At 55.1% G+C, this 14,630-nt stretch overlaps 2 protein-coding genes across 2 annotated transcripts; one reads left to right on the top strand and one right to left on the bottom strand.

Moving 5' to 3' along the window:
- Positions 1–3,314: 3,314 nt before the first annotated feature.
- On the top strand, positions 3,315–10,366 carry SPOUT1 (SPOUT domain containing methyltransferase 1). Its single transcript, XM_044264377.1, has 12 exons — positions 3,315–3,350; positions 3,904–3,949; positions 4,196–4,321; positions 5,874–6,033; positions 6,258–6,347; positions 6,467–6,516; positions 6,726–6,856; positions 8,096–8,168; positions 8,273–8,371; positions 8,896–8,998; positions 9,180–9,327; positions 10,183–10,366. Exons 1-12 carry the CDS (start codon positions 3,315–3,317, stop codon positions 10,249–10,251), a joined length of 1,131 nt encoding a protein of 376 aa, XP_044120312.1. The 3' UTR covers positions 10,252–10,366.
- ENDOG (endonuclease G) lies at positions 10,345–13,708 on the bottom strand. The gene is made up of 3 exons (XM_044264735.1): positions 12,944–13,708; positions 11,904–12,013; positions 10,345–10,685 (listed from the first exon to the last, which is right to left on the bottom strand). Exons 1-3 carry the CDS (start codon positions 13,454–13,456, stop codon positions 10,403–10,405), a joined length of 906 nt encoding a protein of 301 aa, XP_044120670.1. The 5' UTR covers positions 13,457–13,708; the 3' UTR covers positions 10,345–10,402.
- Positions 13,709–14,630: the final 922 nt, after the last annotated feature.

Raw genomic sequence — 14,630 nt, forward strand, 5'->3', positions numbered from 1 at the left:
GGTTGTCGAACACAGCAATGTGCGGGGAGGGTGATGCATCGGGACAGGGCGCAGAAGTTCGTGGACCTTCCTCCCCCAAAACCTCATTCTGTGCATCCCTCACGTTGGGCTGTTCCTGCGTTGTATCCTTTATAATGAAAATGTGAGTACAGTACCTTCCTGAGTGCTGTGAATCATTTCATGGAATTACTGAGCTCCGGGGGAACGCTGGAAATGCCCCAATCTGGAAATGTCCCAATCTATCCTGGCATTTGAAATGGCGGGGGTGGGGGGGATGGTCTGGTGGGACTGAGCCCTTAACCTCTAGGATCTGCGCCAATGGTCAGAATTGAACTGAAGTGTAGGACACCCACCTAGGGTCAGAGATTTACTGTTGGAGGACACTCTGCGCTATGAACCCTCCCTTCCCTTCTAAACCAGGACTTGCTCCCACAGTTAACTCAAATTTATTTATTCTTTTTATTATATATATTTTTTAAAATTTCATTTATTTGAGAGAGAGAAAGCGTGCAAGTGTGAGTGTGGGCGTGCCTGAGCCAGGGGGAGGGCAGAGGGGGAGAGAGAAGCAGACTCCCCTCCGAGCAGGGAGCCTGACCTGGGGGACCGGGGCTCAACTCCAAGACCTTGAGATCATGACCTGAGCCAAAGGAAGTTGCTTAACCGACTGAGCCACCCAGGTGCCCCTCAGATGTACTAACATAAGAGAGAGCTTAGCTCATTCATGGCAGGCAGTATTGCAAGTGGTCTAGTGACTTCCTAAGCTAGTTTGGCAGTGTTTGACAAAGCTCATCACAGTCTTAACACCCCAATCCAGCAATCAGGCTCACAGCTATTGACCCAAGTGAGCTGGAAATTCCTGTCCATGCAAAACCCTGCACATGAGTGTTTATAGCAGCTTTATTCATAACTGGGAGCAATCAGATATCCTTCAAATGGTGACTGGATAAACAAACTTTGGCATATCCCTGCAATGGAATAGTATCGAGCAATGGAAAGAAATGAACTATCAAGCCATGAAAAATCATGGAAGAAACTGAAATGCAAATTGCTTAATGAAAGGGTGTGTGAAAAGGCTACATGCTTTCTGGGGGCGCCTTTCTAGGGCTCCATTGGTAGAGCCGGTAACTCTTGATTTCAGGATTGTGGGTTGAGCCCCACCATGGGTGTAGAGCTTATTTAAAATAAGTAATTAAAAATGAATTAATGGGGGTGCCTGGGTGGCTCAGTGGGTTAAAGCCTCTGCCTTCGGCTCAGGTCATGATCCCAGGGTCCTGGGATCGAGCCCCACATCGGGCTCTCTGCTCAGCAGGGAACCTGCTTCCTCCTCTCTCTCTGCCTGCTTCTCTGCCTACTTGTGATCTCTATCTGTCAAATAAATAAATAAAATCTTTAAAAAAAATTAATAGGGACGCCTGGGTGGCTCAGTTGGTTGGACGACAGCCTTCGGCTCAGGGCGTGATCCTGGAGTCCCGGGATCGAGTCCCACATCAGGCTCCCAGCTCCATGGGGAGTCTGCTTCGCTCCCTGACCTTCTCCTCGCTCATGCTCTCTCTCACTGTCTCTCTCTCTCAAATAAATAAATAAAATCTTTAAAAAAAAAAATTAATAAATGGGGGCACCTGTGTGTCTCAGTGGGTTAGGCCTCTGCCTTCGGCTTAGGTCATGATCCCAGGGTCATGGGATTGAGCCCCCCATTGGGCTCTCTGCTCATCAAGGAGCCTGCTTCCCCCTCTCTCTCTGCCTGCCTTTCTGCCTACTTGTGATCTCTCTTTCTGTAAATAAATAAATAAAATCTTGAAAAAATAAATAAAAAATAAAAATGAATAAATAAAAAGGTTACATACTTAGATTCCAACTATATGCCATTCTGGGAAAGACAAAATTAAAGAGATGGTAAAAAAAGATTAGTGATTTCCAGGGGCTTGGAAGAGGGTAGGAGGAACACAGAATTTTTAGGGTAGTGGACTTATTTTGTACCGTACTGTGACGGTAGACACCTGATATTATGTCTTTGCCAAAACCTGCAGAATGTACAACACAAAGAAAGAACCCTAATGTAAATTATGGACTTAAGTTAATAACACTGTATCAACATTGGTTCATCAACTATAGTAAACCTACACAGTAAGGCAAAATGTTGAGGGTGGGGGGAAATGAGTAGGGGAGAAGGGGTATATGGGAACTCTGTACTATGTGCTCAATTTTTGATAAACCTAAATCTGCTCTAAAAAAATAAAGTCTAGGGGCACCTGGGTGGCTCAGTGGATTAAAGCCTCTGCTTTCAGCTCAGGTCATGATTCCAGGGTCCTGGGATGGAGCCCCGCATTGGGTTCTCTGCTCAGCAGGGAGCCTGCTTCCACCTCTCTCTCTGTCTGCCTCTCTGCCTGCTTGTGATCTCTGCCTGTCAAATAAATAAATAAAATCTTAAAAAAAAAAAAAGTCTATTAATTAAAAGAGAGCAAATGAATGCATCTATTAAAAAAAAAAAAAACTGGATTCGGGGCACCTGGGTGGCTCAGTGGGTTAAGGCCTCTGCGTTCGTCTCAGGTCATGGTCCCCGGGTCCTGGGATCAAGCCTGGCGGGCTCTCTGCTCCTCCGGGAGCCTGCTTCCCCCTCTCTCTCTGCCTGCTTGTGATCTCTGTCTATCAGATAAAATAAATAAAATCTTTAAAAAAATTAAAATTAGGGGCGCCTGGGTGGCTCAGTGGATTAAGCCTCTGCCTTGGGCTCAGGTCATGATCTCAGGGTCCTGGAATCAAGCCCCACATAGGGCTCTCTGCTCGGCAGGGAGCCTGCTTCCTCCCTCTCTCTGCCTATCTCTCTGCCTACTTGTGATCTCTGTCAAATAAATGAATAAAATCTTTTTTTTTTTTAATGAATAAAATCTTTTTAAAAAATTAATTTTAAAAAAAAAACTCGATTAAATTCTAAGATCGTTTCCAGCTCTGAATCACACTTCAGCTCTGGGCCTTAGGGTCCCCACGTAAAATAAAATCGAGCTGAGTTTTAAGTGTCGCGCTCGTGTGGAATCGGAGGGCGGCTCTCCGGTGGTCCAAGGATCCGGGACAACAATGCACAAGTTGCCCTTTGGACCCCCGAAGCCTGCGACAAGATCCGCCCCGGCTCGACCCCCACTGTCTGCGCGCACTCTGCTCAACTGGCCTGCGAGTTCCAGGCCACGCGCTCGCAAAGCCTCCGGACGCCTAGCCCCGCCCCCGCACGCCATTGGCTCTCCGATTGGACTGCTCGGAGGAGGTGTGGCCGGAAGGGGTGAGTCTGATTGGCAGGGCGTGGCCGACGGTGTGCGACGAATATGGCGGAGCGCGTGAAGAAGCGGCCCTGCGGCCCGGTAAGTGGCTGGAGCTGGGGTCTCGGGCAGGACAGGGGGTGGGGGCGCGAGAACCGAACGTGTGGAGGCCCGTGGCGGGGCCAGGCCGAGCCTCCCGCTCCCTGCTCGTCGATGATCCGAGGCCGGGAGCCCCGAGGTGCCGCATGCTGGTGGCCGCGTGTGCTCCTGCCCGGGTAGGAACCGGGGGTAGGTGCCAGGGTCCGAGCCAGGGCTGGGGCAGCGTCAGGTAACCCTTGCGGCTACTCCGACCGAGGCTTGATTCAGGGGGTGGGACCCTGCCCGCCCTCTCGAGCCCTTTAGTGGCGCATCTCCTCTGACTCCCAGGGCGGCAGTAGGCAGGTCTCCCCCTGAGCTTCAGTTTCCTCTTCTCTTCTGTCAGACGCGATTCAACAACTTGAGGGCTTGCAGAGTGTCAGACTCAGTCCTACTCTGCCAGCCGCGGCAGTGTGGGGGCGTTCCGTGGTTTCCTCACTACCCCCGTTGATAGGCAGGACCCCCTACCAGCCGTGATTATTCAGCCTCAATCCTATACCTCTTCCGAGTCCTGCTCTAGGGTGAACATGGCCAAAGAGTCGAGTGGCGAAAATGGAAGCAGCAGAGTAAGTAAGGGGCTGGAGTGGAGGGGATCTGTTTAGCCTTGCCCGAGGCTGCTCCAGCAGGGCGCTTCCGAACCTGGGGAGAGCCTTCGGGTTTGTCCCTCTGGGTCGCCCAGCACCCAAAACGGGAAAGGAAGGGCTCACTAAGCAACACTGGAGAGCCCAGGCTGACCTTACTGGGAGGGCACCATCTCCAGGACTGCTCTATGTCCTTCTCCCCTCCACCAATCCAAGTGTCCTCTTCTCCAGAGAAAGAGGAGAAAAAGAAGTGGAAGGATCTCAAGCTGATGAAAAAACTGGAGCGGCAGCGGGCACAGGAGGAACAGGCAAAGCTCCAGCGGGAAGAAGAGGCAGCTGCACAGAGGGAGGACCAGGGTGAGCAGGCTGTCGTGGGCAGGGAAGAGAATGTCATATCTGTAAGAGTTGTTAGAGACCAGTGGGTCCCGAGGGAGAAACTGAGGCCCAGAGAATGGGAAAACCTGAGTCCTAACCTCATACTTAGTTAGATTTCAGTCTTTTGGAGCCTAAACATCACATATCATAACCTTACACCTCCAGAAATCATCATCATCATAATGACAGTTTTATATATATATATATATATATATTAAAGATTTTATTTATTTGACAGGCAGAGATCACAAGTAGGCAGAGAGAGAGAGGTGGAAGCAAGGCCCCTGCTGAGCAGAGAGCCTGATTCGGGGGTTGATCCCGAGACCCCAGGATCATGACCTGAGCTGAAGGCAGAGGATTTAACGCCCTGAGCCACCCAGGCACCCCTATTTTTTTTTTTACTTTTTATTGAGCACTTTCTGTGTGCTTTAATCGAGTTTTTCATTTACTTATTTTGATTTTGTTTTTTAAGGAAGCTCTACACCCAACATGAGGCTTGAACTCACAACCCTGAGATCAAGAGTTGTATGCTCCACCAACTAAGCCAGCCAGGCACCCCTTATTTTGATTATAATAAGAGTTTGCCTTTTTTTTCTCTTGTTAAATAATACCTGTTCAAAACAGCCCCCCTCCCAAAAATGCAGAATACTGTAAAAAAGAAAAATCCTAGCAAACCTGGCAGTGTAAGTTTCTCCAGATGTTATGTTATATCCACTCATAGATACATATGTAGAGAATATATAGATACAGTTTTACAAAAGTGAGACCACTTTATCCATTAGCTTCTGGACGTGGTTTTTCTCATTCCACATTGTGCCCTGTGTGTTCTTCCACATCAGTACATCTGGATCTACCCTAACAAATTGTATCTTTTCTCCTTGTCTAGACTCAAACCTCAGGAGGGTTAGGGTGTCATAATGTGCCTTCTGAGCCCATTGGATACCAGTGATGATGGTGACAGTGGGGACAGAAACCAAGGAAATGCTTCCTGAGTGTTCCCTTATGTGGCTCCCTTTGGGCGACTCTGGGAGGGAGAATATGGTGATCTCCCTGGAGTTAAACAGCCTAAACCCATATCTCTGCTGTCTTGCCTTTTGTGTGACCTTGGGCCACATGTTTGATCTCTCTGGGTCCCACCTCTCAGTGGGGATCATAGTAATAGTTCTGAGGGTTATGGGGTAAATACATACAGAAAAGGTCTAATAATATTAGTTCTTTTTATTATCCCCATTTGCCAGCTGGAGAACCGAGGGAGTAATAGGCAGAGCCAGCATATGAACTTGGCCGGTACCTCTAACCCCTCTCCAGCCTTGCCCAGTGGTGTGCCCTGCTCACAGGAGCCTTGGGGACCAGGAGGTCCATTTTCCTCCTGGGTAGATTGAGGCCTGGAAAGGGGAGTTGGATCTATTTTGCTGGCCTCAAAATTCCTCCCAGGGGGAAAGTTCTCTAACTCTGGGCTCTGGGATTAGAGGGAGGGAGGGAAAGTTCAGCCCTAGCCTCTCAGACTGACCATGAATGCCCTTCCACTTCCCAGGTCGGCCCTACACCCTGAGCGTGGCCCTGCCAGGCTCTATCCTGGACAATGCCCAGTCACCAGAGCTTCGCACCTACCTGGCTGGCCAGATCGCCAGGGCCTGCACCATCTTCTGTGTGGATGAGATTATAGTGTTCGATGAAGAAGGCCAGGAATCCAGGTGAGCTGCCATCCAACAGTGCATGGGTCCTCAGCAAGGAGGGAGGGACTGCTAGGATTGACTTTGCTTGGTCCTTGTCGCTGCCTGCCTGGGCTGAGAACACTGTCCCTGGTGAATCTGGTGGGAAGAGTCACAAAGCAGGGGCACTGCAAGGGTCAGATTGGGTAGAGGAACTCTTGAAGGGACCACAGTAGGCTCTGGAAACCCTGTCTTTCTCTTTCCAGGACCGTGGAGGGAGAATTCAGGGGAGTCGGCAAGAAAGGGCAGGCGTGCGTGCAGCTTGCTCGGATCCTGCAGTACCTGGAGTGTCCACAGTGAGGGCGTGAAGGGCGGACTTCCCTGAACTTGACAGGGAGGAGCAGGGTGGTCGAGGTGCAGGTCAGGCAGGGGCAGCCTCCCCCACAAACTTCCTGAGGTCCATGTTCTTTACTAGGTACCTAAGAAAGGCGTTCTTCCCCAAGCATCAGGATCTCCAGTTTGCAGGTAAGGCTGCAAGGGGGTACTGACCCCCATTTCTCAGAGTTCATCTCCCAGACCCTGAGAAATGGCTGCGCAGTTGAGAAAACTGGCCCAGGCAGGGCAAGGCCTGTGCCTGGTGGAGAGTGGCAGGTCTGTGGCAGGCCTGAAACTTGGACCGGGGCTCCAGTGTTCCTGCCATACCACTAGGTGCCTTTGCATCTCCCAACACACAGGGCTTCTGAACCCCTTGGACAGCCCTCACCACATGCGTCAGGATGAGGAGTCCGAGTTCAGAGAAGGCATCGTGGTGGACCGGCCCACCCGGCCAGGCCATGGGTCCTTTGTCAACTGTGGCATGAAGAAGGTAGGGATGGGGAGAGCAGGCTGGGACATACGTTCTGGACTCGCGACGGCCACAGAGGGCAGGCAGGGTCTAGGGAGCCCTGGACCCAGGCATCTGTGCTTGCAGTTCGCCCATGATGTAGACTTGGGCCAAAGAAATGCCCCCGAACAGGGGTTGGTAGCTAAAGCCTAGAGCAAATGTACTGTTTCTTAAAAAGTAAATGAACAGAAGGTAGTCCTCACGCTTAGACCCAAAACAACCCAACCATAACCCTACAGAAATAAGTTCAGAATCCTTCTGGGGCAGCTCTGGCAGGACGCAGAGCCACACTGGGATTGGCGCCTTTGTCTGCCACCTGCTTATTCTCAAATCTTCTGGAGTCGAGACAGAAACCCTTCCAGGTGGACGGTCCCCTCCCCTCAAAAAGCAGATCAGCAATGACAGGCTAAATGCAGACCAGGATGACCTAGACCCAGACCCAGACGAAAGGAGAAAACAGGAGAGAGAGAAACCTCAGAAGGGAAAGAAAGTGCCCTATCCTGAATTCAGAGTTGGCACGAAACACAGACATTGGTTGTCATTCGTCACAGACAGTTGACCCCACGCCAGGCCCGGGGCTGTGTCACAGGGGCTGTGTATGGAGGGTTTGCTCTTTGACGGAGGAGGGAACCGAGGCTCGCGGAGGTTAAGTGGCTGCGCAAACTGCTGTAGCTAGGAAGTGGCATAGCCACTTGTGTTCAAAACAGAAGACTGGAATTTCATCTCACGAACTACTTCCTGCTCTGTGCCAGGCCCAGAGCATTTATCTTTGCCCAGCGTCTTGTGGTAGTTGTTTTGCAAGAATGGTCTCTCTTTTTTTAAAGATTTATTTATTTGAAAGAGAAAGAGAGAGCCTGCTCCTGCTCATGTGTGGGGGGGGCAGGGCAGAGGGAGAGAGAGAGAGTCTTGAAGCAGACCCAGTCCGCACTAAGTGCTGAGTCCCACTTGGGACTCGATCCCAGGACTCTGAGATCTTGCACTTGAGTGGAAATCCAGAGTTGGCCCCTTAACCGACTGAGCCACCCAGGCACACCACAAATGGTCTCTTGAGAGCAGGCCTGGCCCAGGTGCCAGAGAAAGGGGACAAAGGACCCCTCTGACCTGGACCCCTCCGGTACCTTGCCAGCTGCCCAGATCCTCCTGCCCTCAGCATCCGGGAGAACAGGGACACCTGCTGGCCCTCTGGGGGAATAGCACCCATTTCTCCTGGCTTCTCCCCAGGAGGTGAAGATTGACAAGAACTTGGAGCCTGGACTTCGGGTGACCGTCCAGCTGAACCAGAAACAGCTCCCAGGTATCTGGAAACCTCCCAGCCTGGCCAGCCGGAGGGCTCAGAGCTGCCTCCTGCTACGCCTTGTCCCTTGCCCCATCTTCACAGCCTCTCCACTTCCTCTTCAGAAAGCAAGACCTACCGGGGAAAAGTTGTGTCCTCGCAGGACCCTCGCACCAAAGCCGGTCTGTACTGGGGCTACACAGTCCGACTGGCCTCCTGCCTCAGTAAGTGCAGCGCTTCCTCCTTTGAAGAGCTGACCCTCTCTGGGAGGCCACAGAGAACCTTGCCTGACACAAAAGGCAGACCAGGGTCCTTGTCCTTCTACGTTACTGTGTGTCCTTAGGCAAATGCCTTCCCTTCTCTGGGCCTTGGTCTTCCTGACTGTGCTGCTTGGAATACCGTAAAGGACTCCTGAGAAAAAGGGTCGTGATCCACTAGAAATGTCTGCCGTGGGGTGGGGATGGAACAAAAGGACCAGATGGGTATAGGGTGTAATATGAGGTCTCAGATCTCCTGCCCACCCATCTTCTACTCTGTGTCCCCGGTCTAGCACAGGTGTGGTTTCTCCCTCCTGAGTCGCAGACGTCTCAGGAATGGTGGATGTGTGTTGTGTGGCTGGGTGTGGCTCCCTTACCTGAGTCCCCTTCTCCGGCCCAAACCCTCCCACACTCCCCAAGTATGTAGATACACGTAGCCCAGTGGCTGTGGCATTGGAGCAGGACCCCCAGTGACCTGGTCTCTCCCCTAGGTGCTGTGTTTGCTGAGGCCCCCTTCCAAGACGGGTATGACCTGACCATTGGGACGTCAGAGAGAGGCTCGGATGTGACCTCTGCCCAGCTTCCCAGCTTCAGGTGGGTACAGCCTGGGGCAAGGACCAGGGTAGCGGGAGTGGAGCCGGAAACATGTCTGGTGGGGGGCAGAGCTGTACAGACTGGGCCCCTACTGTGTCCCAGGAGTGGGGGCTGAAGGCCCTGGGAAGCTGCATTCGGTGTGGCCTGGTGAGCAGTGACCGATTCCCTCCTGTGGTGCCAGGCATGCTCTCGTGGTGTTTGGGGGCCTCCAGGGGCTGGAAGCTGGAGTGGAGGCTGACCCCAACCTAGAGGTGGCTGAACCCAGCGTCCTCTTCGATCTGTATGTCAACACCTGTCCTAGCCAGGGCAGCCGCACCATCCGCACTGAGGTGAGCCTGCCTGCCTCCCGCTCCCGCCCCAGGCTGCTGTCAGGGTTCTGCTGCCAGCCAGGGTCTGTCCCAGCAGGCCTGGTCTCGAGCCAGCCTTCCCTGGAGATGGTTTCCTGACAGCCTCAGCTTCGCACCATTGTGAATTCCAGCAGGGATAGTGTAGGGGTGAGCTGGGCGTCCAGAATCCTGGCTGCAGTTGCCCACCCAACTGTTCCCAGGCTGGGTGACCCAGGAGACCCTGGCCGTTCCAGCTCTGGGCCTGTTTCCCTAGCTGTATGCTCAGTGTTCCACTTCCTCACACGTGACCATAGTGGGCAGGGCAGCCCTCCGCTCTGGGCCTCACTGGCCCCTCAGTGCTGTGGGGGGCAGTATGCAGCCAGCTCTGGGAGACTCAGTCCTGGGAGGTCTGCATGCTAGAGGCCCTTGGCTTCCAGTAGTCTCCAAGGGGGCTGACTACACAGTCTGTCCCTGAGGGCACACCCTACCAGCAGGAACCCCTAAACCCACCCTGTCCTGTGGGCTGAGAACTTCCCTAATCCTGACCCTGACCTTGACTGTGAAAGGTAGGTATTATCACATCAGGAGCACATTTTACAGAGGGGAAGAGTGAGAAGCAGAGAGGCAAGGCCCTTGGGGGTGGTGGGGAGGAGAAGGCATGCAGCCAGCCCACAGCAGATGGGCAGGATGGGGGGGAGTTTGCTCTTAACTTCTCTGGGGCCATGCAGAGGGCAGCAAGCCCCTGGCGGTGGGTCCTGGACAGCCGAGCCCTGTGAGGTTGGCAGGGTGGGTGAGGCTGGCAGCCAGGCACCTGCCAGCCTCCCAGACCCCAGCCCGTGGCCGCACTTCCCCCTCCAGGAGGCCATCCTCATCTCTCTGGCCGCCCTGCAGCCTGGCCTCACCCAGGCGGGCGCCCGGCCCAGCTGAAGGTGCCGTCAGGCAGAAGACAGCAAAGCAAGCAGGAGGGAAGCTAAAGGCTCCTGAGGGTCCCCTGGGACAGACACAGCCAGGACTTCTGTCTCCAAAAATCACCACCTTTAATGCGACCCAGCTCCCCCAGTCCGGCGGGGTACAGCCTTCACTTACAGCCTGCAGTGATGGCCTTGAGGCTGCCTGCCCGCGCCAGAATGTTTGGCACAAAGAGCAGCCCCGAAGCCCGTTCAATGCTCTCAATGGGCACCAGGAAGCGTTCTAGCGGGACCGCCTCGTCCACGGGGGCGTTGGGCATCACGTAGGAGCGCAGTTCAATTTGCCCGCCTGCTGCCTCCAGGATCAGTACCTTGAAGAAGTGGGTGGGCACCGCCACGTGGTTCTTGCCGATGACCTGGTACTTCACATAGGACTTCCCGTCAGCCTCCGTCCTGCGGGCAGAGCGGGGCACACGTGGCCTTTCTGAGCTCCCAAGGGGTCTGGTCGGACGGGAGGCTGCACCTCCAGGAAGCCTTCCCCAACTTGACTTGCACCTGACTTGCACCTTGTGTCCGCCCGTAGCACTGCCCCCTTAGCAGGAGGCGTCCATGCCCTTCCTGGCTCCCCCAGGAGGCAGGAGGTGCTCCCTGCTGGGTAGACACCCCCGTCCCCTGTTTTCCTCAGGCCCAGCACCAGGTCAGGCAGGGTGGGGGTGGCAATAAATGCTGTTAAGAGAACCAGGCCTCGTGGGCATTCACCTTCATTCGTGCAGACCTGGAGTTACGGCTGCCTCCCCTGTGGAGGGTGGGCACCAAGTGGGCTAGACCCTGAATTCCCAGTGCACTGGGCCTGGGGCGTGCACTGGGCCTGGGGCCCAGAACACGGGACGGAGGACTTCCCATCTTCCCCTTAGCAGAGCCTACTCCTTCCAGCAGGCTGCAGGAGGCACTTGCTAATGATCGGTGCCTTGGTCAGCCCGTGCCAAGCGCCTACTGCGATGATCCCCCATCCCCCCTTTGACCCCTAAGCAGCCACAGGGGAGGGAATGGCTATTATGCCCACTTTCCATGGTCCTTTGCCCATGGCACCCAGAGACCAGGTGACAGGGCCTGGGTTCCATCTGAAGCCTGTGGACTCCAGGGCTGATGGCTTCCCTTTGCCTCCCCAGTCTGTCTTCAGTGGGCAGAAAACTCACTGAGCATGCCCAGGGGAGCCCGATCCCTTCTACCTGGGAGGTGGGGCTGCAGAGGGACAAGAGTGAAGACTCGGGATCAGGGAGATGGAGGTCAAACCCTGGCTTCAGGAGAAGGGTGAGGAGGGTTGTTCCAAGCAGAGGAGGCTGTGAAAGCAAGAGCCTGGTACAAGGCTTTCTATCTGGACAGAAGGGGAGTCAGGAGCACATGGCAAGAGGTGAGGAGAGAGGAACAGAGGCAGGTTTGGGGCCTGCTGCCAGGGGCAGAAGAGGCCATCTTAGCGGGTATCCCACAGGCCTCCAGCTATTGAAGTGCAGGGGACGGACACCCTTGGCAAGAAACCAGATGATGTGACTTGGGACTGCAGGTGGACCCAGAAGCTGAGGCAGGCCTGGAGGATGAGTGGCAGGAGGAGGCCTCTAGTGAATGGTAGGCCCTGGCATCCCCAGTGCCTCCCCCCCTAAGTTCTAGCCTTACCTGGGCAGGAAGAGCGGCCCTGTGCATACATAGACATTTTGGTAGGTGCGGGTCAGGCTGCGGCTGTACTTCTCCAGGTTGTTCCAGGCATTCTGGTTGAGATGGGGCACCTGGTTGAAGAAGTGGGGCTCAGACTGTCAGATGCTAAGGTAATGGGTTCAAGGAAGGAGATACCCCTTTAGGTCACCTGGCCATGACAGAGCTCAGGGGGTGCTAGCCTGCCCCCAGACGGAATGGGAGGACTAACATCCCAGGCCTCAAAACAGCTTCTCGGATCCAAAAAGCCACACCAAGGAAAGAGGCACTTCTCCCTCTTCAGAGAGAGTAACAAGCTCCCTGTACCCATCCCCAGGGGCCCATGGGGAGGCACCTTGCCAGCCCTACCCTCTCCTTTTTGAACCTCATGCAGATCCCAGCTGAACTCCTGGGTCTGCTCTTGAGCTCTCCCGTGTCAAGTCAAATGGGCAAGGAACTGTGACACTGGGAGAGCAAAAGTCAGATGGCAGGCTCAGAACCCCTGGGCCTTATCCAGAGCCCAAGTCAAGTCTCCAAGCCCTACTTGAACAGGGCCTGAAAGAGGGCACACAGTGACTGCTAACAGCTGGCTTTGCAAATTAACTTCCTCGGACTCCTGGGAGGCAAGGCAGGGTAGTAGGGACAATGGCTCAGGGTCCTCTAGACAGACTGCCCGAGTTTTCTGCTGTGTGACAATGGGTCAGTCCCTTTGCCTCTCTGTGCCTCAGTTCCCTGCTGAATGCCTGCCAAGGGCCGGGAAGTGTGCTCAGTACATTGTACGCATTGTCTTCGGTTCCTTGGCGCTGCAAGGAAACTGAAGCTCAGGGAAATGCCCAGAGGCCCACAGTTAAGGTCGGACTGCGGAGCGGGTGCTGGGTGGCCCGGTGTTCAGTGCCTCCCGCCAGGGGCGCGCGGACTGAGCAGCCAAGCGCCTGAGCCGGAGCGCGCGCTCGGCAGCTTCCCGGCTCCGCGCAGCGCAAGCCGAGGCTCCGAGAGTCTTTGAGGGGCCGGGGCGCGGCCGCTACCTGGGGCGCGACGTTGCTCAGGTAGAAGGTGTCCTCCATGGCCTTCTGGCTCCAGCGGTGGTTGGCGGCGGCGGCGAGGTGGCCGCGGTCGAAGCCACTGCCGCGGTAGTCGGCGTTGGTGGCGCGGTGGTACGCGTGCACCGAATCGTCCTCGCGGAAGTCGCACGAGCTGCGGTCCCCGTCGCCACGGAGCCGCTCGGGCCGCAGCTGCTCGACCACCCAGAGCGCGCAGCGGGTGCGCGGGTCGTAGCACAGCACGTACGACTCGCGGCTCTTGAGCTGCGCCAGCCCCGGCAGCCCGTACTTGGCCAGCTCGCCGGTGCCCACCGGGGCCCCGGGCTTCGCGGGCACGGCGGGCAGCTCGGCTGCCGCGGCCACGGGCAGCACGGGCAGCCGGCCCAGCAGCCCCGGCGCCTCCCGCGCGTCCGGCCGCCGTCGGCGCCTCCAGCTCTCGGCCGCCGCGCCCAGCCCCGCGCCCAGCACCAGGGTCAGGCCTGCCCGCAGCGCTTGCATGGCGGAGAGCGCGGCCAGAGCGGAGGCTGAGAGCGGCCCGGGGCGCCGAGGGAACGCCGCGACCTCCGGCGGCCGACCGCGAGGCTCTTAAAGGGGCCGCGCCGGTCTACGGGGCCCACAGCGGGAAGGAGGCTGGATAGGGGCGCGAGAGGGTGGGATCCTCGTCGTTTCCATTCACAGACGCTTCGAAAACCTAGGGAACCCCAACAGAGTGGGTCAGGACTGGCGCCGAGCAAATGTCCCGGAGCCCTTTCTTTGCCCTTTTAAGACGCGCGCCGCGAGAGAGAGGGGGCGGGACCGTGCGGGCGTATCACCGCGCTCCTGGTTCGTGACTGGCTGCCACCGCCCCGCCCCGCCCGCCCCTCACCGGACAGCATCCGGACCTCCGCGCGGCCGTAGGAGTTGACTTAGGCGCGCTGAGAAGCCTCAGGCACTGATCTAATCCGCTTCCACTACTTGACTTAACCTTCAGAAGAGCCTCGAGAGGAAGTTCCTACTTGGCAAAACAAGCGAACAAGGACAAGACCCCAGGTCTGTCTGACACCAAAATCTACCCTCCTACCCACTACACCGTACGTCAAAAGTTCTAGGACTTGGGCAAATCCGAGCCACAGGACAAGGATGCAGGTGGCTGGGGAATGGCTGGTTGGGTGGGAAACCGGCACGATTCTAGAACACAGCCTTGCAGTATGTTTAACAGCCTTAAAAGGTTCATACCTTTCAACCTACTTAGAGAGCTGCGCCTAGGAAAATGAATCCGGAACGCTAGGATTTTAAACGCCGCAGTATTACTCCTAATGGAGGGTGAACTAAGCAAAATACCCCAAGTAGAGGCTGGACTCGGACATTTTTTAGTCTTTGAGAATACTATATAGCCCGCAAATATCAGCAACTTGCTTACCACCTAACCTCAGGGATGAGACAGTACGCAAAATTTTATCAAGAAAAAGACAATGATAAAGCAAAGACTAACATGTTCTCAGTGATTTTCTCTAGATTGTGGTTAGTCTGGATTGTATTTACTTGAATTCCAAAATTCTGTCAATCTCAAAAATAACTTGCTGTGTGATCAAGTGCGAAGTACCTCCTTCCCTAGCCCACTGGCCCTTCGTCAGCAGTTGCAAATTGCAATTGTTGAATGAGAAGACTTGAATGGGCTCTTCAACAAGAATTT

This window comes from Neovison vison, chromosome 9, assembly GCF_020171115.1.
Source record: "Neovison vison isolate M4711 chromosome 9, ASM_NN_V1, whole genome shotgun sequence".
Taxonomy (NCBI): domain Eukaryota; kingdom Metazoa; phylum Chordata; class Mammalia; order Carnivora; family Mustelidae; genus Neogale; species Neogale vison.